Below are 27803 nucleotides of genomic sequence, written 5' to 3'. Positions count from 1 at the left end.
TGACAGCTCCCTTGTGGCATCACGCTGTTCGTCCATATGTTTGGATACCTCTTTGTGTCCCCGTGAACACAGGAAATGGACATCTTCCTACCCCGTTCGGTCTCCTGGTTCAGCAGGCTCATGGTTACGAGCGTGGGAGCAGGCGTGACACAAATAAATGCTTCAAGTAACTGTCAGGGGTGTGCGTACTGGTAGCGAAGTCAGGTGCAGGAGAGCAGAGGGTTGTGAACAGGCGTACACTTAATTGAGGCAGGAGAAACCAACAGACGGACACAACTGCGTCAAAGTGCAACAACGCGCAAACAGTCACAAAATATATGTTTAACAAATAAACATACCTTGTGAACAACACGGAATATAAGAACACCAGTCTGGCGCGTCACAAAATAACACGTAACACAAACAATATCACACAAAGACATGAGGAGGAACAGAAGAATGTAAACCAGGTGTGCAGGGAACAAGACAAAACAAATGGATCAATGAAACATGGAGTGGCGATGGCTAGAAAGCCGGTGACGTCGACCGCCGAACGTCGCCTGAACAAGGAGAGGAGCCGACTTTGGCGGAAGTCGTGACAGTAACAGACACATCTCAACATCAACTGTTCAGAGGAGACTGCATGCTCAAATTGCTGCAAAGAAACCACTACTAAAAGACACCAATAAGAAGAAGAGACTTGCCTGGGCCAAGAAAAACGAGCAATGGACATTAGATCGGTGGAAATCTGTCCGTGGGTCTGATGAGTCCAAATTAGACATTTTTCGTTCCAACCGCTGTGTCTTTGTGAGACGCAGAGTAGGTGAACAGATTATCTCCGCATGTGTGGTTCCCACTGTGAAGCATGGAGGAGGAAGTGTGATGATGTGGGGGTGCTTCGCTGGTGACACTATCTATGATTTATTTAGAATTCAAGGCACACTTAACCAGCATGGCTACCACAGCATTCTGCAGCGATATGCCATCCCATCTGGTTTGCGCTTAGTGGGACTATCATTTGTTTTCCAACAGGACAATGACGCAAAACACACCTCCAGGCTGTGTAAGGGCCATTTGGTCTAGAAGGAGAGTGATGGAGTGCTGCATCAGATGACCTGGCCTCCAAAATCACCCGACCTCAACCCAGTTGAGATGGTTTGGGATGAGTTGGACCACAGAGTGAACGAAAAGCAGCCAACAAGTGCTCAGCATATGCGAGATTTAAGTGACAAATTAATTTTGCACCCCTCAAACACAGGAAATGGATGACTGAAAAGTAGAGATCGTCAGGTGGGCAGGGCATGCACATTGCTAGCCCTTGTGTCCTTAAGAGTACATTCACACAGAAGAGACACTTATTTGTTCACATTATCTGTGGTTGCTTCCAAGGATGGCTTTGTTTTGCTCTATTAAAAGATCCAGTGGTTTATCTTGGGCAGCGTAGTTCCAGGAAATACTATGCCTTAAAAGCTTTCTGAAGCTATCTCTGACCAAGCAATGATGGATCCACTCTCTGAAAAGTAAACAATAAACCAAATGTGTGTGCATGTGTTTATGCATAATGTGAGCGAGTGTGTTTGCGTGTGTGCATGCATGCATGCATATGTGAGTGAATGTGTATGTATCTTGGTAACTGCTTTTACACAGTGGGTGTGTAGACATGGAATATTAGAGAGCTACTTGTCTATCCCCTTGTATGTGCTGTATTCTATCATACTATGTAAGTAGGGGCTTACAGAGCAGGGAAGCATACATTCCAGTTTTCTGGTATGACCCTGTCACAATTTAAGTACTGAACTATAAGTGATTGCGTTCCAAGTTCGTAGTTATCAACAGCACTCTAATCGTTCCAGATTAATCTATTTGCACTCTCCAGTCTCTGCTTCTGGTTTCCCAGCCTGTCTGGTTATAGTTCCCTGTTTATCTGGTTCTCATTTCCTGCTTGTCTAGTATCTAGACAATATTCTCATAGTCTTCTCTGTCTCTGGCTCTATCCTTAATGGTTTCAGTGGTCTTACCTGTCTCTGGTTCTCTCTCTCTATCCTGACTGTTCTCCAATGGACTAATTATCTTTGGCTCCTATCCAACAGTCTGAATGGTCTCCAGTTTACATTTGACTCATTTAGCAGACACTCTTATCCAGAGCGATTTCAGGTTAGTGCATTCATCTTAAGACCACCACAACCACTCGTCCCCGGCATGCCAGCATGCGCACGGTAGGTATAAAAGTTGTATGCAGGCAAGAATCTGGTAAAAATGGGCCTATTTGTAAGGGGGTCATATAAACATTGACAACAAAAACCCACACCCACACATACACTCCCTACTTAGACACAGGCAGTAGTGCTGACACATAACATTGGTAGTACAATACAGCATTTCTCAACCGTTTCTGTACCAGTGACTGGTGAGACATGGTCCTCATCTTTTTTTAACCAGCTCATGTTTAAAACAAATACAATATGTAAAAACACCACTGGAGATGCAACACACCACTATAACTGTAGCCGTATATGTTATAAAAGCCAAGCTAACGACATAGGCAATATTGCAAATAGTGCCTGTCGTATGTGTTGCTCTGTATCAACCCTTACCCTAAGTGTTAATTCCCACAGCGCTCCAGACTAACATCGTCCCCTGATCTCACTGGTGCCACTAACTTTTACAGTTTGTGGCACTAGTGCATGATTTGGTAAGATGATTTGGTCGGACCCAAATCATGAGTAATCATCGTATTCAGTTATTCATAGTGCTTAATTAAGTGCAATAAATAGAGGACTGAGGTACTCAATAAATAAGTGGTTTCATCTAGCACATCCAATCAGGAATGCATGACTCAAAATATTTTGATGTGCAACCTTAACCAGTGATTGACATACATTTTGGGTTGATAATTAGACTATAGTTGCTATATTTTATTGTTAAAATAGGACTCCAGAAATTCCAGATTTTTTGTTGTTGTTCAACAGCGATTAATTACATACATCTAACTAATATCATAGGTTAATTTAATTTGATTCACAAGTGATCAGATATCATTTACAAGTGATAGGCTAATATTGTCACCTCTCAGTCTATTCTTGATTTAATCTTGTTTTTGATAAACTCAGCAAAAAAAGAAACGTCATCTCACTGTCAACTGCATTTATTTTCAGCAAACAAAATGCATGGATTTTTTAAGGTGGCATTAAGGCCACACAAAGGGGATACAGACAGGAAATATGAGGCATTATCAAGTGATTGTCAAATTGGGGATGAGAGACTGATGTAGTGTGTATAGCATGAACAAAAAACTAAGCAGAGCTCATGCCTTTCATGCGACTTTTTCCAAATCATCATTAGTGTCGCTTCACACATCCTTAGAATCTATTAAACATCAAAACATATAGCCCAAAATTTGTATCACAACTAAAGTTACATAAATAACTAAATTAAGCATATAGGAGTACCTGTTTCTTTGTTAACTGCTCAATACAGAATAGCCGCATGTGCACAATCCCTCAAGTCATTTAGAGAAAATATCCTTTGTATTTTATTCAGCTATGTTCAATTAGATTATTCATACTATAAAATAATATCAACTAATACCACGAATTCTAAGTTGCTAAATGAACTAGTGTAGCCCACTGCTATATGGAATAGCTAGATCAGGGCTAACAGGACAACTCAGAGCATGCTATTCTGAAATAGACAACATTTTCTTTATATCATGTTTCTTTAGACCTGTCTAAAATAAATCATGGATTTATTGTGATAGTGTGGGCTATATTACATGGATTTATTAGACTTTTTAAAATATAGATGTTCCAAAGGTCTGCATCAGTGGCTTGTAGGAAGCCAGGAGATGCTAAATGTGTTTATGTTAATTAACGGTCAATTAACGTGAGACCGGCAGTTATTTGCTTGACAATCACCGGCTGACAAAATTTCATGACCGCCACAGCCCTAGTTGTGCAAACCCACAGTTTCATCAGTTGACCCGGTGGCTGGTCTCAGGTGATTCCGCAGGTGAAGAAGCCAGATGTGGAGGTCCTGGGCTTGCGGGCTACACGTGGTCTGCGGCGGTTTATGGTAGAGAAATGAACATTCAATTCTCTGGCAACAGCTCTGGTGGACATTCCCGCAGTCCGCATGCCAACTGCATGCTCCCTCAAAACTTGAGACATTGTGGTATTGTGTTGTGCGACAATTTAAGGTGTTGTGAGACATTTTAGAGTGCATTTTTATTGTCCCCAGCACAAGGTACACCTGTGCAATGATCATTATGTTTAATCAGCTGCTTGATATCCCACCCGTCAGGTGGATGGATTATTTTGGCAAAGGAGAAATGCTTACTAAAAGGGATGTAAACAAATTTATGCACAATATTTGAGAGAAATACGCTTTTTGTGCGTATTGAACATTTCCCTCCCTCCCGTGCTACACCCCCCCCCCCATCCTCCAACTATGGAGGTGGCTCTGGCTCCGGGCTTAGTCCCAATTCTAACCTGCCCACCCCCGTTGAAGGCTCATGGCTGTAGACCACTGCTGAAGGCTCTGGGCTAAGGTGCGTCACTGGAGACCTCAGGCTGAGGTGCGTCGCTGGGGACCTCGGGCTAAGGTGTGTCGCTGGGGACCTCGGGCTGAGGTGCGTCGCTGGGGACCTCGGGCTGAGGTGCGTCGCTGGGGACCTCGGGCTGAGGTGCGTCTCTGCAGACTCCGGACTGTGGGCCGTCTCTGCAGGCTCCGGACTGTGGGCCGTCTCTGCAGGCTCCGGACTGTGGGCCGTCTCTGCAGGCTCCGGACTGTGGGCCGTCTCTGCAGGCTCCGGACTGTGGGCCGTCTCTGCAGGCTCCGGACTGTGGGCCCTCTCTGCAGGCTCCGGACTTTGGGCCGTCTCTGCAGGCTCCGGACTGTGGGCCGAAGCTCTGGACGGGGAACTGTCGCCGGAAGCTCTGGACGGGGAATTGTCGCCAGAAGGCCTGATGCGTGGGGCTGGCTTTGGAGGCGCCAAACTAGTGACACGCACCACAGGGCAAGTGCGAGGAGCAGGAACAGGACGTACTGGGCTGGGCAGGTGCACTGAAGGCCTGATGCGTGGGGCTGGCTTTGGAGGCGCCAGACTATTGACATGCACCTCAGGGCTAGTGCGAGGAGCAGGAACATGACGTACTGGGCTGGGCAGGCGCACTGAAGGCCTGATGCGTGGGGCTGGCTTTGGAGGCGCCAGACTATTGACACGCACCTCAGGGCTAGTGCGAGGAGCAGGAACAGGAAGTACTGGACTGGGCAGGCGTACTATAGGAAGAGTACGAGGAGCAGGAACCGGATACACTGGGCCATGAACCCTCACCGGCGGTCTGATGCTTGCAATTTGCATCACCGGTCCTGGCTCGATGCTGGCTCTAACATGACACCTGTGAGGAGCTTTCACTAAGCGCACCGGGCTGTGTACGCGTATTGGCGATACCGTGCGCATCTCCGCATAACATGGTGCTTGCTTGATCCGTCGCTCCCCATAGTTAACACAGGTGCCCCTTCGTGCCCTTTCCGCCAGTACCTCTCTCCGGAATCTTGCGTCAAGCTCCTCGCTTGATTCCTTGACTGGCTCCCCATAATAAGCACGGGGAGTTGTCTTAGAGCTCACCCCTGGCCCAGCCAAACTACCCGTGTGCCCCCCCCAAAAAAAACATTTGGGGGCTGCCTCCTCTCCTCCTGAAATGGAGGATATAATGCCTCATACCTCCGTCTTTCAGCCTTAGCTGCCTCCAGCTCCTCCTTTGGGCGCTTGTACTCCCCAGCCTTGTGCCATGCTCCTTTACCATCTAATATCTCCTCCCATGTCCACGACTCCAAGTAGCTCCTCCGTTGCTCTTTCCTCCGCTGCTTGGTCCTATTTTGGTGGGTGGTTTTGTAACGGCCGTCGAAGGGAGTAGACCAAGGCGCAGCGGGTTGAGTGCTCATAATTAAGCTCTCTGGGCTAGGTGGGACGAAATCGTCCCACCTACGCAACAGCCAGTGTAATCCCGTGGCGCGATTTTCAAATACCTTAGAAATGCTATTACTTCAATTTCTTAAACATATGACTATTTTACACCATTTTAAAGACAAGACTCTCGTTAATCTAACCACACTGTCCGATTTCAAAAAGGCTTTACAACGAAAGCAAAACATTAGATTATGTCAGCAGAGTACCCAGCCAGAAATAATCAGACACCCATTTTTCAAGCTAGCATATAATGTCACAAAAACCCAGAAGACAGCTAAATGCAGCACTAACCTTTGATGATCTTCATCAGATGACACACCTAGGACATTATGTTATACAATACATGCATGTTTTGTTCAATCAAGTTCATATTTATATCAAAAACCAGCTTTTTACATTAGCATGTGACGTTCAGAACTAGCATACCCCCCGCAAACCTCCGGTGAATTTACTAAATTACTCACGATAAACGTTCACAAAAAACATAACAATTATTTTAAGAATTATAGATACAGAACTCCTTTGTGCAATCGAGGTGTCCGATTTTAAAATAGCTTTTCGGTGAAAGCACATTTCCAATATTCTGAGTACATAGCCCAGCCATCACGGCTAGCTATTTAGACACCCACCAAGTTTAGCCCTGACCAAACTCCGATTTACTATTACAAAAGTTTGATTACCTTTGGTGTTCTTCATCAGAATGCACTCCCAGGACTGCTACTTCAATAACAAATGTTGGTTTGGTCCAAAATAATCCATCGTTATATCCGAATAGCGGCGTTTTGTTCGTGCGTTCAAGACACTATCCGAAATGGTAAAGAAGTGTCGCGCGCATGGCGCAATTCGTGACAATAAAATTCTAAATATTCCATTACCGTACTTCGAAGCATGTCAACCGCTGTTTAAAATCAATTTTTACGCCATTTTTCTCGTAGAAAAGCGATAATATTCCGACAGGGAATCTCCTTTTCGGCAAACAGAGGAAAAAATCCCAAAGGCGGGGGCGGTCGGGTCACGCGCATAAGCCCAGAGTCCCTTGATCGGCCACTTGAGAAAGGCGATAATGTGTTTCAGCCTGGGGCTGGAATGACGACATTCTGTTTTTTGCCGGGCTCTGAGCGCCTATGGACGACGTGGGAAGTGTCACGTTAGAGCAGAGATCCTTAGTAAAAGATAGAGATGGAAAAGAAGTTCAAGAAATGGTCAGACAGGCCACTTCCTGTAAAGGAATCTCTCAGGTTTTGACCTGCCATTTGAGTTCTGTTATACTCACAGACACCATTCAAACAGTTTTAGAAACTTTAGGGTGTTTTCTATCCATATGTAATAAGTATATGCATATTGTAGTTACTGGGTAGGAGTGGTAACCAGATTAAATCGGGTATGTTTTTTATCCAGCCGTGTCAATACTGCCCCCTAGCCCTAACAGGATAAAGGAGAGTCTTGTCTTTAAAATGGTGTAAAATAGTCATATGTTTGAAAAATGGAAGTTTTCGGATTTTCGAGGAGTTTGTATTTCGCGCCACGCCCATCATTGGATATTGGAGCAGGTGTTCCGCTAGCGGAACGTCTAGATTTAAGATTAAGCCCGGGAATTTTGCTTAAATTCATTTTATAGGACATGACATTATTTTTTGTTAACTAGTAAATAGTAGCTTTCAGCAAAGTGTGTTTAAATAATTTCTAACTTGTTAACAATTTCTGCTAGTTTTTGATAACTGAGGAGCGTTAACTCACCTTTTTCCATACATGTTTTATTTTTAAAAAGTTTCTTACAAAGAAGTTGTTTAACCTGTTGGGGATAGGGGGCAGTATTGACACGGCTGGATAAAAAATGTACCCGATTTAATGTGGTTACTACTCCTGCCCAGTAACTAGAATATGCATATAATTATTGGCTTTGGATAGAAAACACCCTAAAGTTTCTAAAACTGTTTGAATGGTGTCTGTGAGTATAACAGAACTCCTATGGCAGGCCAAAACCTGAGAAGATTTCAAGCAGAAAGTGGCCTGTCTGAGAAGTAGTGTTTCATCTTGGCTCTTTTTATTGAAGACTCAGGATCTGTGCAATAACGTGACACTTCCTACGTCTTCCATAGGGTCTCAGAGCCCGGGAAAACGTTGAACGATATCGAGGCAGGCTCTGGCTGAAACACTTTATCACTTTTGGCAAGTGGCCACTCAGAGTACTATGGGCTTAGGTGCGTGCCCGCTTCGACCGAATGCTTTGTTTTCCTTTGTCTGTTTATCTAAACGCAGATTCCCGGTCGGAATATTATCGCTTTTTTATGAGAAAAATGGCATAAAAATTGATTTTAAACAGCGGTTGACATGCTTCGAAGTACTGTAATGGAATATTTAGAATTCTTTTGTCACGAATTGCCCCATGCTCGTAACCCTGATTTAGCCTTTAGGATAGTGTCTAGAACGCACGAACAAAACGCCGCTGTTTGGATATAACGATGGATTATTTTGGACCAAACCAACATTTGTTATTGAAGTAGAAGTCCTGGGAGTGAATTCTGACAAAGACAACAAAGGTAAGAACATTTGTCTTATAGTAAATCTGACTTTGATGAGTGCTAAACCTGCTGGGTGTCTAAATAGCTAGCCCTGTGATGCCGGGCTATCTACTGAGAATATTGCAAAATGTGCTTTCACCGAAAAGCTATTTTAAAATCGGACATAGCGAGTGCATAGAGGAGTTCTGTATCTATAATTCTTAAAATAATTGTTATGCTTTTTGTGAACGTTTATCGTGAGTAATTTAGTAAATTCACCGGCTGTGTTCGATGGGAATGCTAGTCACATGCTAGTCACATGCTAATGTAAAAAGCTGGTTTTTGATATAAATATGAACTTGATTGAACAAAACATGCATGTATTGTATAACATAATGTCCTAGGTGTGTCATCTGATGAAGATCATCAAAGGTTAGTGCTGCATTTAGCTGTGGTTTGGGTTATGTGACATTATATGTTAGCTTGAAAAATGGGTGTCTGATTATTTCTGGCTGGGTACTCTGCTGACATAATCTAATGTTTTGCTTTCGTTGTAAAGCCTTTTTGAAATCGGGCAGTGTGGTTAGATTAACGAGAGTCTTATCTTTAAAATGGTGTAAAATAGTCATATTTTTGAAAAATTGAAGTAATAGCATATCTAAGGATTTGAATAACGCGCCACAGGATTCAATTGGCTGTTGCAAGCGTCCCACCTAGCCCATAGAGGTTGTTCTAACTGCTTAACTATTTATCTGTACATGGAATTGTATTTTTTTATTTTTTACTCATTTTTTTCTAATCTTTATAGGAAAATGCCACGGGCACTATCTGATGTGTGGAGACATTTCACTGCAGCTAATGGAAAAGGAAAAGCTGTGTACATTTGCAAATACTGTGCCAAATCATATGTGAAGAATGCAACAAAGATGCAGAATCATCTGGCCAAGTGCATAAAGTTCCCTCAGTGCTCACAACAAGCAACCTCTGACAAAAGTCCCTCTACTTCTATTTGAGGTGAAAATTATAAATCAGACACCTTATCGATAGCAACAGCTCATGGTCCTCATGGAATCAGACGTTTTTTTTTACTCAATGGAGGAACGTAGTCAGAGAAATGCTGATGAATGTCTTGCTCGATCTGTGTATGCAACTGGTTCACCTCTGATGCACACAGGCAATATGTATTGGAAGAGATTTCTGAATGTTCTTCGCCCAGCATACACCCCTCCAACCAGACATGCTTTATCTACACATTTGCTGGATGCAGAGTTCAATAGAGTTCAAGTGAAGGTCAAGCAAATCATAGAGAAAGCAGAATGTATTGCAATCATCTCAGATGGGTGGTCGAATGTTTGTGGACAAGGAATAATTAACTACATCATCTCCACCCCTCAACCAGTATTCTAGAAGAGCACAGACAAGGGACAACAGACACACCGGTCTCTACATTGCAGATGAGCTGAAGGCAGTCAATGACCTTGGACCACAGAAGGTATTTGCACTGGTGACAATGCTGCGAACATTAAGGCTGCTTGGTCTAAAGTGGAGGAGTCCTACCCTCACGTCACACCCATTGGCTGTGCTGCTCGTGCATTGAATCTGCTCCTCAAGGACATCATGGCACTGAAAACAATGGAGCCAAGGAAATGGTTAAGTATTTGAAGGGTCATCAAGTTATAGCAGCAATCTACCTTACCAAGCAAAGTGAGAAGAATAAGAGCACCACATTGAAGCTGCCCATCAACACCCATTGGGGTGGTGTTGTCATCATGTTAGACTACTTCCCCTCCAGGAGACTGTCAATCTAAGAAATGGCCATATCACAGTCTGCCGATATGGACAGCCCCATCAAGAGGATCCTCCTGGATGATGTATTTTGTGAGAGAGTGGTAAGCAGCCTGAAACCTATAGCAGTAGCCATTGCACGGATTGAGGGAGACAATGCCATCCTGGCTGATGTTCAGACTCTGCTTGCAGATGTAAGAGAAGAAATCCATACTGCCCTGCCCACTTCACTATTTCTCGAAGCAGACGAAACTGCAGTACTGAAATACATCAAAAAGCATGAAGACTTCTGCCTGAAGCCCATATGTTGGACCCCAAGTATGTTGGCAAGAGCATCCTGTCTGGTGCAGAGATCAACAAGGCCTATGGTGTCATCACTATTGTGTCTCGCCACCTGGACCTGGATGAGGGTATGGTTCTTGGCAGTCTGGCGAAGTACACTTCCAAGCAAGGGCTTTGGAATGGAGATGCAATATGGCAGTCGTGCCAACATATCTCATCAGCCACCTGTTGGAAGGCTCTTTCCCCTGAGGCTCTTTCCCCTGTTGTCTCCATCATCCTTCAAATCCCACCAACATCAGCCACCTCAGAGTGCAACTGGTCCTTGTTTGGGAACACACTCACACCAAAGCACGCAACAGGCTGACCAATACAAGGGTTGAAAAATGGGTGGCCATTCGGGCAAATATGAGTCTTTTTGAGCCTGACAACGAGCCATCCTCAACAAGGTTGGAAAGTGACAGTGAAGATGAGGACTTAGAGTCTGATGTTCAAGAGGTGATCATTGAGGAGGTCTAGGGAGAAGACATAGGAAGACTGTCACGTCCTGACCATAGAAAGCTTTTATTTTCTATGGTAGAGTAGGTCAGGGCGTGACGGGGGTTTTGTCTAGTTTAAATTTTCTATGTTGTGTGGTTCTAGTTTCTGTTTTCTATGTTTTTTGGGGGATGATCTCCAATTAGAGGCAGCTGGTCATCGTTCCCTCTAATTGGGGATCATATTTAGTAGTTGTTTTTTTTCACCTGGGTTTGTGGGAGATTATTTTGAGGTAGTGTATGTTGCACCTCTTCGTCACGGTTTGTTATTTTGTTTAGAAGTTTATTTGTATGTCTTGCATAGTTTCACAGTTATAATAAAATGTGGAACGATACACACGCTGCGCCTTGGTCTTCATTGAACGACGGACGTGACAAAGACAACCAAAGCTTTAGTATCATTTTACAGATGTATGTTGAAAACGTTTTTGGGAGATGCGATGGATCATTGGGATCATTCATTATCCCTTGCTATTGTTGTTCAGTGTAATCATCCCATGTGAAGAGTCAAGTCATTTAATTAAAGTTCAATTCGTAACTACATTTTTATTTTATCTATTGGAAGGATTTAATCTTTGAAATTATGTCTACTTATGATAAGGTAAAAGGTTTATGTTTCTGTCTCCATATGATATATATATATATATATCCAATGCAAAAAACATCTACATTTAAATGGTATTAATATTAATTTGCATATATTTCCGTTAATTCCCATATATTCCTGTTAATTCCCACGTAAAGTTTCCACCTCTGAATAGTCCCCAAAATGTGCAACCCTACTACTATATTATGATCACTACATCCGATGGATTTGGATATTGCTTTAAAGCACATTTCTGCAACATCAGTAAAGATGTGATCAATACATCTTGATTTAATTCCTCCAACTACCCTGGTAGGTTGACTGATAACCTGAAACAAGATGCAGGCACTGGTTACAGTTTACATTTTTTTCTTGAATGGGCAGCTTTATGAAAGCCAGTCTATTTAAATCTACCAGAAAATATACTTCTCTGTTGATATCACATACTGTATATTATCAAGCATTTCACACATATTATCCAGATACTGACTGTTAGCACTTGGTGGTCTATAGCAGCTTCCCACAAGAATGGGCATGAACCTGTATCCATATTACTTCAACAGTATTTAACATGAGATTGTCTCTAGGCTTTACAGGAATGTGGTTCTGAATATAGACCGCAACACCGCCCCTGTTGGCATTTCTGTCTTTTCGGTTGATGTTATAACCATGTATTGCTACCACTCTATCATCAAAAGTATTATCTAAGTGAGTTTCAGAGTCAGAATATGAATGTCATCTGTTGCAAGCAAGTTATTTACTTCATGAACCTTATTTCTTAGGCTACATATGTTAATATGGGCAATTTTGCTTGATTGTTTTTAATGCTTTACTGGGAAGCTTATGTCATTGTAATTATTCTAATCAAAGGGGAGACTTGTAGATTTCTTCAAAACAATTGAACTTTATTAATTCCTGCAGTAATGGAGTGTTAACGGTCAGCCAATGGTGTAGAGTTAAAGCCCAAATAAAACAGAACTCTTTATAGTATTCCTGGATCCTTGTGACGAACAACAGATACGTGAAATTACACAAAGGTACATTGTGCTCTCATGCAACAGACATCAACATTTACATGGCGCCAAATATATGTCTCTAGTTCATTTACTTCTTGTTTATACAGAAATACTAATGCAACATAGGATACTAAGCTCTTCCCTCAGAATGATGGAGTCCAGTATTCATCTGCCATATAGGATAAATAAACTGGAGATTGGGTCTCCCTTGCACCGACAGACAGGCACACAGACACTAATCATGCAATGGAATGTTGTCTTATCACCAAGCCATCGTAAATCGACTGTCAGCGTTAAATCTCAGACACATGAAAGTTCTAAGAACCCTATTCTGTTGCCTCTAAGAAAAACAGACAGTGTGAATGTACTAATAGATGCGTCACTGATACTTCCTGTTTAAGTTTTTGCTTGTAAGCATGCATCAGGAAGATAGAGTAATGGTCAGATTTGCCAAATGGAGGGCGAGCTTTGTATGCATCTCTGTGTGGAGTAAAGGTGATCTAGAGATTTTTTGCCTCAAGTTGCACAAGTGACATGCTGGTATAAATTAGGTACAACGGATTTCAGTTTTCCTGCATTAAAGTCACCGGTCACTAGAAGTCTCTGGGTGAGCATTTTCTTGTTTGCTTATGGCCCTATACAGCTCGTTGAGTGTGGTTGTAGTGCAAGCATCGGTTTGTGGTGGTAATAGACAGCTACGAAATATTTAGATAAACTCTTGGTAAATAGCGTGTTCTACAGCTTATCATGAGGTATTCTAACTCATGCGAGCAGAACCTTAAGGCTTCCTTAATATTAGAGGTCGTGCACCAGTTGTTGTTAACAAAAAGAGACACACCCCCTCCTCTGAACTTCCCCGACGCAGCCGTTCTGTCATGCAGATGTATAGAAAAACAGCTTTATATTTACCAGGTCCTTGTTTAGCCACGACTCGGAGAAACATAGGATATTACAGTTCTTCGGATCACATTGATAGGATAGTCATGAACGGAGCTCATCCATTTTATTCTCCAGTGATTGCATGTTCATCAATAGAACGGAGGGTAAAGGCGATTTATCCACTCTCCGACGTAGTCTCATCAGGTATCCCGCAAGCCGGCCTCTATAGCAGTTTCTCCTCCTTCTTCGAGTTTCAGGGATTTGGGCCTGGTCCGGGATAATCAATTTGGGCTTGGTCTGGATGCTAGTCCTTTGCCTCCGACTCATTGAAGTAGAAATTCTGATCCAAATGGATGTTAGTGATAGCTGTTCCGTTGTCCAGAAGCTCTTTTCAGTCATAGGAAACGATGGCGGAAACATTATGTACAAGAAAAGTTAAGATCACTGCTCAAAAATACACAAAATAGTACAATTGGTCAGGAGCCCGTAAAATGGACGGCTTTCCTTCTGGCGCCATTATATAAGAATATGTGCCCTTCTTTGCGAAGCATTGGAAAACTTCCTTGGTCACTGCTCGATGAGGGAGCTAATAGATAATTGTATGTGTGGGGTTACAAAGATGAGGTAGTCATTCAGAAATTATGTTAAACACAGTCCATGCAACTTATTATGTGACTTGTTAAGCACATTTTTACCCCTGAACTTATTTAGGCTTGCCATAACAAAGGGGTTGAATACTTTATGACATTTCAGCTTTTCAATTTTAATTAACATCACAAAAAACATAATTCCACTTTGACATTATGAGGTATTGTGTGTAGGCTAGTGACAAAAAAATTTAAGAAAATATTTGCAATTTAACCCATTTTAAATTCAGGCTGTAACACAACAAAATGTGGAAAAAGTCAAAGGGTATGAATGCTTTTTGAAGGCACTGTAGATGCCAAAGCTACAAAAGAGCAAAATGAGATCATCTGAAAATAACTAGGTAAGATACTCAAGTGAGAGAGTGGGGTGGAGCCTTCCTCTCTTTCCTTCCTCAAACAACTTCACAGAACAACTCCACAGAACCGTCTTTGTTTTGGCGACGGTTTTAGTTTTGCGACGAGACTGTCGCTGAGAAAACAGGGAAGACTGAAGAACTAACACTAATTGCTAATGGCCTTGCAGAGGTGAAGAGCACACCTCCCAGTACTAATTGCTGATTGCATAAGAGAGGAGAAACCACTCCCCCTCCAATACAGCCACTGACTACGAAGACAACAGTCGTAAATTGCCCTGCACCTTAATCCTGGTTCATGTGTCAACAATCATATGCAAGTTAATAGCAGTCAGCAGTTCACCCACCAAGTAGGCTACTTGGAAGACAGGAAGCACCTAAAGTAGATTTCCCTAGCTAGCAAAAAGACAGTACTAGATGACAACAGATTAAGACAAAAACTATACTTATCACTCCTGGAGATAGTTATTCGGCTGGTTAACCATAGGTTACCCCAAAAGGATTCTACCTGGAACCAAAAAGGTTTCTTCAAAAGGTTCTCCTATGGGGACAGCCGAAGAACCTTTTAAGGTTCTAGATAGCACCTTTTCTTCCAAGACTGTATGGTTATATGTCTTACAGTGACTGTTTTCTTTCAGTCACTTGTTTCTTCAGAGAACCTTTGTTACATACATAATCCTTTCGGTGGACCAAGACCAATGGTCTTACCTGTCTCTGGTTCTCTGTCTCCAGACGGAGCCTGGCCTCGATGCACCTCCTGGTCTCCAGGAAGGCCTGGCGCTGGGCGCGGTCCGACAGGTAGCTGATGAAGATCCCAGCCGTGTTCATACACATGAACAACACCGCCTGGGCCACCACCTGAGGGAGACATAGAGAAGAACATTGAACATGGCTAAACAGGCTTATTAGTTGTAACACACATCACTTTTCATGGGGTATGGGTTACAAAAATCCATGTAATGGTGAAGTACACACTTATTGTTGGTTGACAATACAGGATCTGATGTTGATCTATGTGCGATCAAAATGTTTTTAACTAATAAATGTATTTGTTGGAGCATATGAGCGTTTACTTCCAACACTGAAGAAGGCACCATTGCTGCAGCATATGTGCATGAGGGCTCCCGAGTGGCGCAGCAGTCTAAGGCATTGCATCTAAGTGCTAGAGGCGTCACTACAGACCCTGGTTTGATCCTGGGCTGTATCACAACCGCTGTGATCGGGAGTCCCATAGGTTAGGGGAAGGTTTGGCTGGGGTAGTAAAATAAGAATTTGTTCTTAACTAACTTGCCTAGTTAAACAAAGGTTAAAATTACACTGGTCACAATAAGAAAAAAAAGTATTAGATTAGGTACTGCACAAATACTTTACTAATGACTACTAAATTGTTTATTAATGTGGGAGTACCACACCAGTTGGTGTTACCTCTGTCCATAGGCCCTTGGACAGGAAGAGCCATCATGGACACCGGGTCATCAATGAGAAGCTATGGAAGGAGGTGAGAATGGTCCACAAGACAACATGAAGCCTTGGACAGAAGGTCCATTGTATCTGGCTGATAGTGAGGCTAAACGACCACAAGTTAAGTGTCGCCTGTTTAACCACTCTTATAGGATTCCTTTTGTTATTCTGCCTTCCACTTGCTTTTCCTGTCATGTTGGGAATTGATTTCATGTACTTCAGTGGTGTCCAGATTGACAGAGCTCACTCAAAACTGACTTCCCCATCTCTGATGAGGCCATGTGGAAGGCCCAAAAGGATGATCCAGAAGTACAGGCTCTGTACCAGACTATCCTGGAAGATGGAGAATATGCAAATAAATAATTCTAAATAACAAACTGGCTTTATTTACAAATTATTGACAATGTCTCACCCCATGTTCAAGAATGGCCTTTTTCTTGCTCATTTTATGTTATTTGAAAACGAAATCATCTCCAAAATATTGTTCGTTTTAAAACAAAGTGATTTCTTATTATTAATTTAGAATCATATAAAAGCCCGTTGGATATTCTCACAGATATATTATTAACCCTGTTATTAGCAGGACAATATATATTGGTCATATTGGTCATGGCTCCCGAGTTGCGCATACTGGGCTTGCCTTGCAGTTCTCCAGCTGTATCCACTGAAAGCGCGCAAGTTTCAAGGCACGAGGGCAGGGGGCACGGGATGGGCCGCAGAGCCGCGCACAGAAGACCGACCTAGCCCATGGGGAAGAGAGGAGGAGGAGTGCACCTGACCAGATGACTCAAAAGTAGTCCACGTGTGACAAAACTAGAGCCTGTAGGTCCTGCCTTGTTGATAGTGTTGTATTCTGAATATAGCCTAAAGTTCTATTCTGTACGTAAAACCAAGACACTCCATTTAGTATGTTACGTTTGGTGTGGTTAGGTAACACAGATTTGTATTTCTATTCATTATGGATCCCCATTAGTTCCTGCCAAGGCAGCAGCTACTCTTCCTGGGATCCAGCTAAATTAAAGCAGTTATACAATTTTAAAAACATTACAATACATTCACAACAGATTTCACAACACATTAAGTGTGTGCCCCCTGGCCCCTACTCTACTACCACATGTCTACAACACAAAATCACTGTGTACGTGTGTGTATAGTGTGTACGTTATTGTGTGTGTGTATGCATGTGTCTGTGCCAATGTTCGTGTTCCTTCACAGTCCCCGCTGTTCCAGAAGGTTTATTATTATGTTTTAATCAAATTTTACTGCTTGAATTAGTTACATGAGGCAAAAAATGAAAGAAGGTTGGTTGGCAAGGGTGGATTGGTGGTCATTTAACACAAACGTATAGCAACCCTAAGGTTGCAAGTTAAAATCTCATCAAGGACAACTGTAGCATTTTTATTAATTTGCAACTTTTTAACTACTTACTTTTTCTTAGGTACTTTGTAACTACTTAGCATGTTAGCTAACCCTAACCTTAACCCTTTTAGCTTAACCTTTTAGCTAACCCTTCCCCTAACCTTAATGCTTTAACCTAATTCCTAAACTTAACCCCTAACCCTAAGCCTCGCTAACGTTAGCGAGCTAGCTAATGTTAGCCACCTAGCTAGAATTCCTATCATATCATACTCTTTGCAAATTCGTAACATATTGTACATTTAGAAAATCCATAAAATCTGTGTACGTTTTGCAAATTTGTAAAATGTTGAATGTTTGCTAATTCCTAACATATAATATGAATTGTAATTCGGAACATCATACGAAATGGTTGCTGGACATCCACATATTAATACGAAATGCACTGAGACCAGGTTGTACAGGCAGGTATGATGACTGACATGTTTGGCAAGGTAGTCCCAGCACCACTCTACAAAATGCTGATAGGGACAGTATATGTATCGGCTGTGAATGACAATAGAAGATTAAAGTGTGCACATTGTTATCCAGGGCCTGTGTCTCAGATGTCTCTACTTCCCTCTGTGGCTGTACCATCAATGCTCCCTCCTCTCATGATACTACCTAGCATCTAAAGCTGTGGAAGACCTTCGCCCAAGAACTGCCAGATACCTACATTTGTTTTGTTAAATCATATTTTGTTTTTAAAAGCGACTTTGAGGTCCTACTTGTAATGAAAATCGCGATATAAAATACATGTATTATTATTTTATTATTAGCAGAACACTGCTTCCAAAGTACAATGTAAAGAATGGTTTATTCTACATGGAATTGTTACACTTGAAAGTTATCAAAAAACTTTGTTCAAATTCAACAATTGCACTTGTATTAGATTACTCTGTAGGCTACTCACCGATGCAAAGCTTCCACCTGGAGGAAGCTTTGAATTGGTCATACTACAGAGTGGTATGAGAATAGTGCCATCCTCATGCATCTCACATCTGCCTGTAGTTACACATCTGCCTGCTGGACCCATGGGTTGAGGCAAACTCTGTCATAGACAGTAGACAGTACAGGAGTGTATTACAGTATGTACAGGAGTGTACGCCACCCCTCCTGCCACCTGACTTCACGTGTCAATAACCTGTAATACATTACATAGATGGAAGGGACTTCAACAACCACTGGAGACTTGAAGACAGAACCTCACCCAGAGAGCTGTGCATGTCAGTGTCTGGTTAGACAGACAAATCCTTAGAAATGTGCAAATAGACAAATAGAATACCATGCTACACTGAAGAAAAATATAAATGCAACATGCAACAATTTAAAAGATTTTACAGTTCAAATCAGTCAAATTAAATACATTCATTAGGCACAAATCTATGGATCTATGGATTTCATATATGTTGGTCACATATACCTTTAAAGCCAGGTAGGGGCGTGGTTCAGAAAACCAGTCAGTACCTGATGTGACCACCATTTGGCTAATGCAGCGCAACACATTCCCTTCACATAGAGTTGATCAGGCTGTTGATTGAGGCCTGTGGAGCATTGTCCCACTCATCTTCAATGGCTGTGCAAAGTTGCTGGATATTGCCAGGAACTGGAACACGCTGTTGTACACATTGATCCAGAGCACCCCAAACATGCTCAATGGGAGACATTTCTGGTGAGTATGCAGGCCATGGAAGAACTGGGGCATTTTCAGCTTCCAGGAATTGTATACAGATCCTTGAGACATGGGGCCGTGCATTACTATGCTGAAACATGAGCTGATGGCGGCGGATGAATGGCACATCAATGGGCCTCAGGATCTCGTCACGGTATCTCTGTGCACTTAAATTGCCATTGATAAAATACAATTGTGTTTGTTGCCCGTAGCTTATGCCTGCAGTGGTCTAAGGCGCTGCATCTCAGTGCAAGAGGTGTCACTACAGTCCCTGGTTTGATTCCAGGCTGTATCACATCCGGCCGTGAATGGGAGTCCCATAAGGCGGCGCACAATTGGCACAGCAATGTCCGGGTTTGGCCGTGATAGGCCGTCATTGTAAATAAGAATTTGTTCTTAACTGACTTGCCTAGTTAAATAAAAGGTCAAATAAAAAAATTAAAACATACCATAACCCCCCGCCACCAACGTCTGCCATCTGCCCGGTACAGTTGAAACCGGAATATATCCATGAAGAGCACACTTCTCCAGTGTGCCAGTGGCCATCGAAGGTGAGCATTTGTCCATTGAAGTCAGTTACGATGCCAAACTGCAGTCAGGTAAAGACCCTGGTGAGGACGAGCACACAGATGAGCTTCACTGAGACGGTTTCTGACAGTCCGTGCAGAAATTATTAGCTAGTGCAAACACACAGTTTCATCAGCTGTCCGGGTGGCTGGTCTCAGGCGATCCCACAGGTGAAGAAGCCAGATGTGGAGGTCCTGGGCTGGTGTGGTCTGTGGTTAGGAGGCCGGTTGTACGTACTGCCAAAAACGACGTTGGAGGCAGCTTATGGTATACAAAAGAACATGAAATTCTCCGGGAAGAGCTTTGGAGGATATTCCGGTGTCAGCATGCCAATTGCACGCTCCCTCAAAACTTGAGACATCTGTGGCATTGTGTTCTGTGACAAAACTGCACATTTTAGAGTGGCCTTTTACTGTCTCTAACACAAGTTGCACCTGTGTAATGATTATGCTGTTTAATCAGCTTCTTGATATGCCACAACTGTCAAGTGGATGGATTAGCTTGACAAGGGAAAAACACTCACTAACAGGAATGTAAACAAATTTGTGGCATAAATTTGAGAGAAATAAGCTTTTTGGGAACATTTCTGGGATCTTTCATCCCCTTTTAGCAAGGGTCTGAATACTTATGTAAATAAGATATTTGATTGTTTATCTTTTTTATTTTTTGCTAACATTTCTGAAAAGCAGTTTTTGCTTTGTCATTATGGGATATTGTGTGTAGATTGATGAGGCAACAAAATAATTTAATGCATTTTTAAATAAGGCTGTAGTGTAACAAAATGTGGAAAAAGTTAATTGGTCTGAATACTTTCTGAATGCACTGTAAGCCAGATAAGCCTACCACGTACATGCCCTTCGAAGATGGCGCCGACAGACATGGCAGCTCTGCTTCTAGCTCTTAAGCAACCTTGAATATTTTTTTTTTCTGTCTTCTTACATTATTAGCCCAGAATTTTTTTTGCGTTGTTACATACAGCCAGAAATAACTTTTGGATACAAAGTGGCGGTAACTCGACCAGAAATACCAATGTCCTGAATTGGATGAATTGGATCCAGAGGAGGTATTCGGAGTGGACTTCTAGTCCGACTCAGGAGGCGTGCACATCATCCACCGCTTCTGAGTATATTACTCACTAATGTTCGGTTACTGGACAATAAAGTAGACGAGCTCAGGGCGAGGATCGCCTTCCAGAGACATCAGGGACTGTAACATACTCTGTTTCATGGAATCGTGGCTCTCTCCGGTTATACTGTCCCCATCCACACTGCCAGCTGGGTTCTCAGTTAGGAATAAAGAACTCCCCGGGAAGAAGAAAGGCGGTGGTGTATGTTTCATGATTAATTACTCATGGTGTGATTGTGATAATTTACAGGAACTCAAGTCCTTTTGTTCACCCAACCTAGAATGCCTCACAATCCAATGCCAACCGTTTTAACTCTCAAGAGAATTCTGTTCGGGGGCGCTGGTGAGCAGCAACATGTGAAGACGCGTTTTCTCGGTGCTCCGATCCAGGGCGAACAATTTACTATTAATACTTGACCAACACCTCCCCCACCGTGTTCATTTTGTAACATTTCATTTTAAATCAAACCCAATTTACTAATCTGACTTTTTTCCAGACATTTTTGGCCTTTTAATCGTAAAATGTTGAGACAACAACGGCCGCGGCCCACAAAGGAGCAGGCCTCTGCTGAAGCCTTGGGCTCACCTGACACGGACTCTGATCACCGTCAAAACTCACTTCCAAGGTTGAGGACCTCAAGAACAGACAGCCCCGGCGGAACGGTCACATTTTTGACGTGAGAGAGGGACTCGAGACCGTAGGCGGAATCCCTGGGATCCCTAGCCTGTCCATAGCTAAACTGCTACAGGAAATTCTAGGCCTCGATCATGCCACCACCCTTGACTGTGCGCACAGAAGCATACAGTCCCCACCGAAGAATGGGGAGCTAACCAGACGCATAGTAGTTAAATTCCACTACCTTCAGGAGAAGGAGGATGTCTTCCGTAAGGCAGCGAGAGCGGCTCCCATCACCCACGACGGCCAGAATATTCGCATTTACCTGGTCTATACGGCGGCAGTCATGAAGAACACCCATGGAGGTCTGGGTTTGGAGTCACACTCAAAATTAAAGTGGAAAACCACACTACAGCCTGATCCAACTTTGATGTAATGACCTTAAAACAAGTCAAAATGAGGCTCAGTAGTGTGTGTAGCCTCCACGTGCCTGTATGACCTCCCTACAACGCCTGGGCATGCTCCTGATGAGGTGGCGGATGGTCTCCTGAGGGATCTCCTCCCAGACCTGGACTAAAGCATCCGCCAACTCCTGGACAGTCTGTGGTGCAACGTGGCGTTGGTGGATGGAGTGAGACATGATGTCCCAGATGTGCTCAATTGGATTCAGGTCTGGGGAACGGGCGGGCCAGTCCATAGCATCAATGCCTTCCTCTTGCAGGAACTGCTGACACACTCCAGCCACATGAGGTCTAGCATTGTCTTGCATTAGGAGGAACCCAGGGTCAACCGCACCAGCATATGGTCTCACAAGGGGTCTGAGGATCTCATCTCGGTACCTAATGGCAGTCAGGCTACCTCTGGAGAGCACATGGAGGGCTGTGCGGCCCCCCAAAGAAATGCCACCCCACACCATGACTGACCCACCGCCAAACCGGTCATGCTGGAGGATGTTGCAGGCAGCAGAACGTTCTCCACGGCGTCTCCAGACTCTGTCACGTCTGTCACATGTGCTCAGTGTGAACCTGCTTTCATCTGTGAAGAGCACAGGGCGCCAGTGGCGAATTTGCCAATCTTGGTGTTCTCTGGCAAATGCCAAACGTCCTGCATAGTGTTGAGCTGTAAGCACAACCCCCACCTGTGGACGTCGGGCCCTCATACCACCCTCATGGAGTCTGTTTCTGACCGTTTGAGCAAACACAGGCACATTTGTGGCCTGCTGGAGGTCATTTTGCAGGGCTCTGGCAGTGCCAAACGTCACTTATAATTCACTGTATCACAATTCCAGTGGGTCAGAAGTTTACATACACTAAGTTGACTATACCTTTAAACAGAAAATTATGTCATGGCGTTAGAAGCTTCTAATAGGCCAATTGACATCATTTGAGTCAATTGGAGGTTTACCTGTGGATGTATTTCACGGCCTAACTTAAAACTCATTGCCTCTTTGCTTGACATCATGGGAAAATCAAAAGAAATCAGCCAAGACCTCAGAAAAAAAATGGTAGACCTCCACAAGTCTGGTTCATCCTCGGGAGCAATTTCCAAACACCTGAGGGTACCACGTTCATCTGTACAAACAATAGTACGCAAGTATAAACACCATCAGATCACGCAGCCATCATACCGTTCAGGAAGGAGACGCATTCTGTCTCCTAGAGATGAACGTACTGTTTTGTGAAAAGTGCAAATCAATCCCAGAACAACAGCAAAGGACCTTGTGAAGATGCTGGATGAAACCGGTACAAATGTATCTATATCCACAGTAAAACAAGTCTTATATCGACATAACCTGAATGGCCGCTCAGCAAGGAAGAAGCCACTGCTCCAAACCTGCCATAAAAAAAGCCAGGCTACGGTTTGCAACTGCACATGGGGACAAAGATTGTACTTTTTGGAGAAATATCCTCTGGTCTGATGAAACAAAAATAGAACTGTTTGGCCATAATGACCATCGTTGTGTTTGGAGGAAAAAGGGGGACGCTTGCAAGCCGAAGAACACCATCCCAACCATGAAGCATGGGGGTGCCAGCATCATGTTGTGGGGTCATGTTGTGGGGATGCTTTGCTGCAGGAGGGACTGCTGCACTTCACAAAATAGATGGCATCATGAGGCAGGAAAGTTATGTGGATATATTGAAGCAGCATCTCAAGACATCAATCAGGAAGTTAATGCTTGGTCGCAAATGGGTCTTCCAAGTGGACCCCAAGCATACTTCCAAAGTTGTGGCAAAATGGCTTAAGGACAACAAAGTCAAGGTATTGGAGTGGCCATCACAAAGCCCAGACCTCAATCCCGTAGAAAATTTGTGGGCAGAACTGAAAAAGTGTGTACGATCAAGGAGGCTTACAAACCTGACTCAAGTGCACCAGCTCTGTCAGGAGGAATAGGCCAAAATTCACCCAACTTATTGTGGGAAGCTTGTTGGAAGGCTAGCCGAAACGTTTGACCCAAGTTAAACAATTTAAAGGCAATGCTACCAAATACTAATTGAGTGTATGTAAACTTCTGACCCACTGGGAATGTGATGAAAGAAATAAAAGCTGAAATAAATCACTCTCTACTATTATTCTGACATTTGACATTCTTGAAATAAAGTGGTGAGCCTAACACCTAAGACAGAATCCCTTCCCTAGGTGTAAACGTGATTATGTTGGCCCTGGATAGATCTCTACTGAGGTTCAGTTTAACATGGTAGCATTTTGCTCTAGTCTAGGAGAGGTAGATCCAGCCTTCCAACAGGGGGAAGGCCAGCATAGGGTTTTCTTCTGGGTATTTGTTTTTAGCTGTTCTTTATTTTCTTAATATTTTATTACTCTGACCTTTCAGCACACTGGCCATGTGAACATACTAACATTCATTTCTGATTACTATGAGTATGTCTAATTCACTGACTCTAGGCTCCACATGCTTTATCAGCTGGAACGTGAAAGGAATTAACCAGGTGGTCAAGCGTAGCCGAGTGTATGCTCATCTCAAGTCCTTAAGTCTGGACATTGTTTTTCTCCAAGAGACCCATCTCCGGTCCAGTGACCATGATAAACTAAAGAGAGGATGGGTAGACCAAATATTTCACTCCAACTTCGGTGCTAAGGCCTGAGGGGCAGCCATCAGAAAAGGTACCCCGTTTGTCTCCTCCAAAGTAATTTCAGACACTAATGGAAGACATATTAAGTGATGGGGAAATTGTTTAGCACACAGGTTATTCTAGCTAACCTCTATGGTCCTAATTGGGTTGACACTCAATTTCTCTCTGACCATGTCGCAACACTTCACGACCTTAACTCTCATCAATTTATATTGGGCAGAGATTTCAATTGTGTATTGCATCCAAGTCTTGACAGATCCAGACTGAAGCCCGACAATGTAATTTTAAAATCAGGCACAGTAATCTACTAATTTCTAGAATCCTATAATTTGTCTGATCCATTGAGGAGGAGCAATCCAACTGCTAAACAGTACTCCTTTTTTTTCTCCAGTCCACCGCTCATACTCTAGGATTTACTTTCTCCTGCTGGACAATAGAATTCTTCCTTTAGTAACTAATAGCCAATATCACAGCATCGTCATCTCAGATAATAGCCCTGTCCAGCTAGATATCCGCTTTCCGGCCAGTACTGTGTCACGACGCGCGTGGTGACTAAACCCACTACTACTATCCTGTAGTGCCTTTAAAAAACTCACATTGATGGCTTTTTACAGATCAACTGCACCCCTAACGTGTCTCACTCTACTGTGTGGGAGTCGTTAAAAGCATATCTAAGGGGCCAAAATATTTCATACAAACCAGATACAACAAACCAGATACAGTGGCTTGCGAAAGTATTCACCCCTTGGCACTTTTCCTATTTTGTTGCCTTACAACCGGGAATTAAAATTGATTTTTAATTCTCTTGGAGGTATGTCTTGGCACATCTAGCCACTGGGATTTTTGCTCATTTGCCCAGGCAAAACTGCTCCAGCTCCTTCAAGTTGGATGGGTTCCGCTGTTGTACAGCAATCTTTAAGTCATACCACAGGTTCTCAATTGGATTGAGGTCTGGGCTTTGACTAGGCCATTCCAAGACATTTAAATGTTTCCCCTTAAACCACTCGAGTGTTGCTTTAGCAGTATGTTTAGGGTCATTGTCCTGCTTGAAGGTGAACCTCTGTCCCAGTCTCAAATCTCTGGAAGACTGAAACAAGTTTCCCTCAAGAATTTCCTTGTATTTAGCGCCATCCATCATTCTTTCAATACTGACCAGTTTCCCAGGCCCTGCTGATGAAAAACATCCCCACAGCATGATGCTGCCACCACCATGCTTCACTGTGGGGATGGTGTTCTCGGAGTGATGAGAAGTGTTGGGTTTGCGCCAGACATAGAGTTTTCCTTGATGGCCAAAAAGCTAAATTTCTGTCTCAACTGACCAGAGTACCTTCTTCCATATGTTTGGGGAGTCTCCCACATGCCTTTTGGCGAACACCAAACATGTTTGCTTATTTTTTTCTTTAAGCAATGGCTTTTTTTCTGGCCACTCTCCGTAAAGTCCAGCTTTGTGGAGTGTACGGCTTAAAGTGGTCCTACGGACAGATACTCCAATCTCCACTGTGAGCTTTGCAGCTCCTTCAGGGTTATATTTGGTCTCTTTGTTGCCTCTTTGATTAATGCCCTCCTTGCCTGATCCGTAAGTTTTGGTGGGCGGCCCTCTCTTGGCAGGTTTGTTGTGGTGCCATATTCTTTCCATTTTCATGGATTTAATGGTGCTCCATAGGATGTTGAAGGTTTTTGATTTTTTTGTAACCCAACCCTGATCTGTACTTCTCCACAACTTTGTCCCTGATCTGTTTGGAGAGCTCCTTAGTCTTCATGGTGCCGCTTGCTTAGTGGTGCCCCTTGCTTAGTGGTGTTGCAGACTCTGGGGCCTTTTAGAACAGGTGTATATATACACTGAGATCATGTGACAGATCATGTGACACTTAGATTGCACGCAGGTGGACTTTATTTAACTAATTATGTGACTTCTGAAGGTAATTGGTTGCACAAGATCTTATTTAGTGGCTTCATAGTAAAGAGGGTGAATACATATGCACACACCACTTTTCCGTTTTACATAATTTTTTGAAACAAGCTATTTTTTTCATTTCCCTTCACCAATTTGGACTATTTTTGTATGTCCATTACATGAAATCCAAATTAAATCCACTTAAATTACAGGTTGTAATGCAACAAAATGGGAAAAACGCAAAGGGGGATGAATACTTTTGCAAGGCACTGTATGCCTCTTCTATGACTCCTGAACTCTACAAATGGAGACTGCTACACCAATCTGAATTTGACAATCTTTCCACCAAACAAATTGAGCAGCTTCTGTTTAAGTCGAGGCAATTCTATGAACAAGAAGAGAAAGCTGGCAAGTTGTAATCTCACCAGCTTCGACAATCCACTGCTAGCAGCACCATACCTGAAATCTGTGTTGTAGCAGATTTAACTTCTACCAATCCCAAAGAAATCTATAAATAAAGCTTAAAAATTGTAAAAAAAAGAGAGATTTCTGTTCAGTTATAGTCACAACCGTGTATATACCATGACGGACCTCAAGGAACTACACTGGGCTTTGTGCAAACAGTAAACCACATATCCTGAGGCTGCATTTATTGTAACGGGATTTTAACAAAACAAATTTGAGGAAAATGGTTCTATAAACGCATTGTTTGTAGCACTCAAAAACTCTACCATTGTTACTCCCCCTTCGGGGTGGCTAAAAGGCCATCCACCTCCCTCCCTACAGCAAATCAGATCACGACTCCATCCTGCTCCTCCCTTCCTATAAAAGGAAGTACCGGTGCTAAAGTCTATTCAAAGCTGATCTGAACAATCGGAATCCATGCTTCAAGGTTGTTTTGATCACGCGGACTGGGAAATGTTCCGGGTTGCCACTGAGAAAAACATTGACATATACACGGACACAGTGACTGAGTTAATCAGGAAGTGTATAGGGGAGGTTGTTCCCACTGTGACTATTAAAACCCTACCCAAACCAAAAATTGTTGATAGATGGCAGCATTCTCACAAAACTCAAAGCACGAAGCAACACATTTAACCACGGCAAGGTGCCTGGGAATATGGTAGAATACAAACAGTACAGTTATGCCCTCCGTAAGGCAATCAAACAGGCAAAACGTCAGTACAGAGACAAAGTGGAGTTGCATTTCAACGGCTCAGACACCAGACGTATGTAGCAGGGTATACAGACAATCACGAATTACAAAGGGAAAACCAGCAACGTCCTGCTCCCGGACGAGCTAAAAACCTTCTTCGCCCCACTTTGAGGATAACACAGTGCCACCGACGTAGCCCGCTCCCAAGGACTGTGGGCTCGTTCCCTGTGGCTGACGTGAGTAAGACATTTAAGCGTGTTAACCCTCCCAAAGCTGCCGGCCCAGACGGCATCCCTAGC

General features: G+C 43.1%; 1 protein-coding gene across 2 annotated transcripts in view; it reads right to left on the bottom strand.

The window, feature by feature from the left end:
* Nucleotides 1–27803, bottom strand: part of adcy8 (adenylate cyclase 8 (brain)) — a 304017-nt gene that overhangs the window by 192156 nt on the left and 84058 nt on the right. For both annotated transcript variants that reach the window (XM_014139104.2, XM_014139106.2), the window contains exon 2: nt 15238–15387. In XM_014139104.2, the coding sequence (XP_013994579.1) occupies nt 15238–15387 (150 nt within the window). The remainder of the gene's footprint in view (nt 1–15237; nt 15388–27803) is intronic.

Source organism: Salmo salar, chromosome ssa14 (assembly GCF_905237065.1).
Source record: "Salmo salar chromosome ssa14, Ssal_v3.1, whole genome shotgun sequence".
Taxonomy (NCBI): Eukaryota; Metazoa; Chordata; class Actinopteri; order Salmoniformes; family Salmonidae; genus Salmo; species Salmo salar.
Note: the sequence above shows the minus strand (reverse complement) of the source record. Positions and strands in the feature narration are given on the sequence as shown.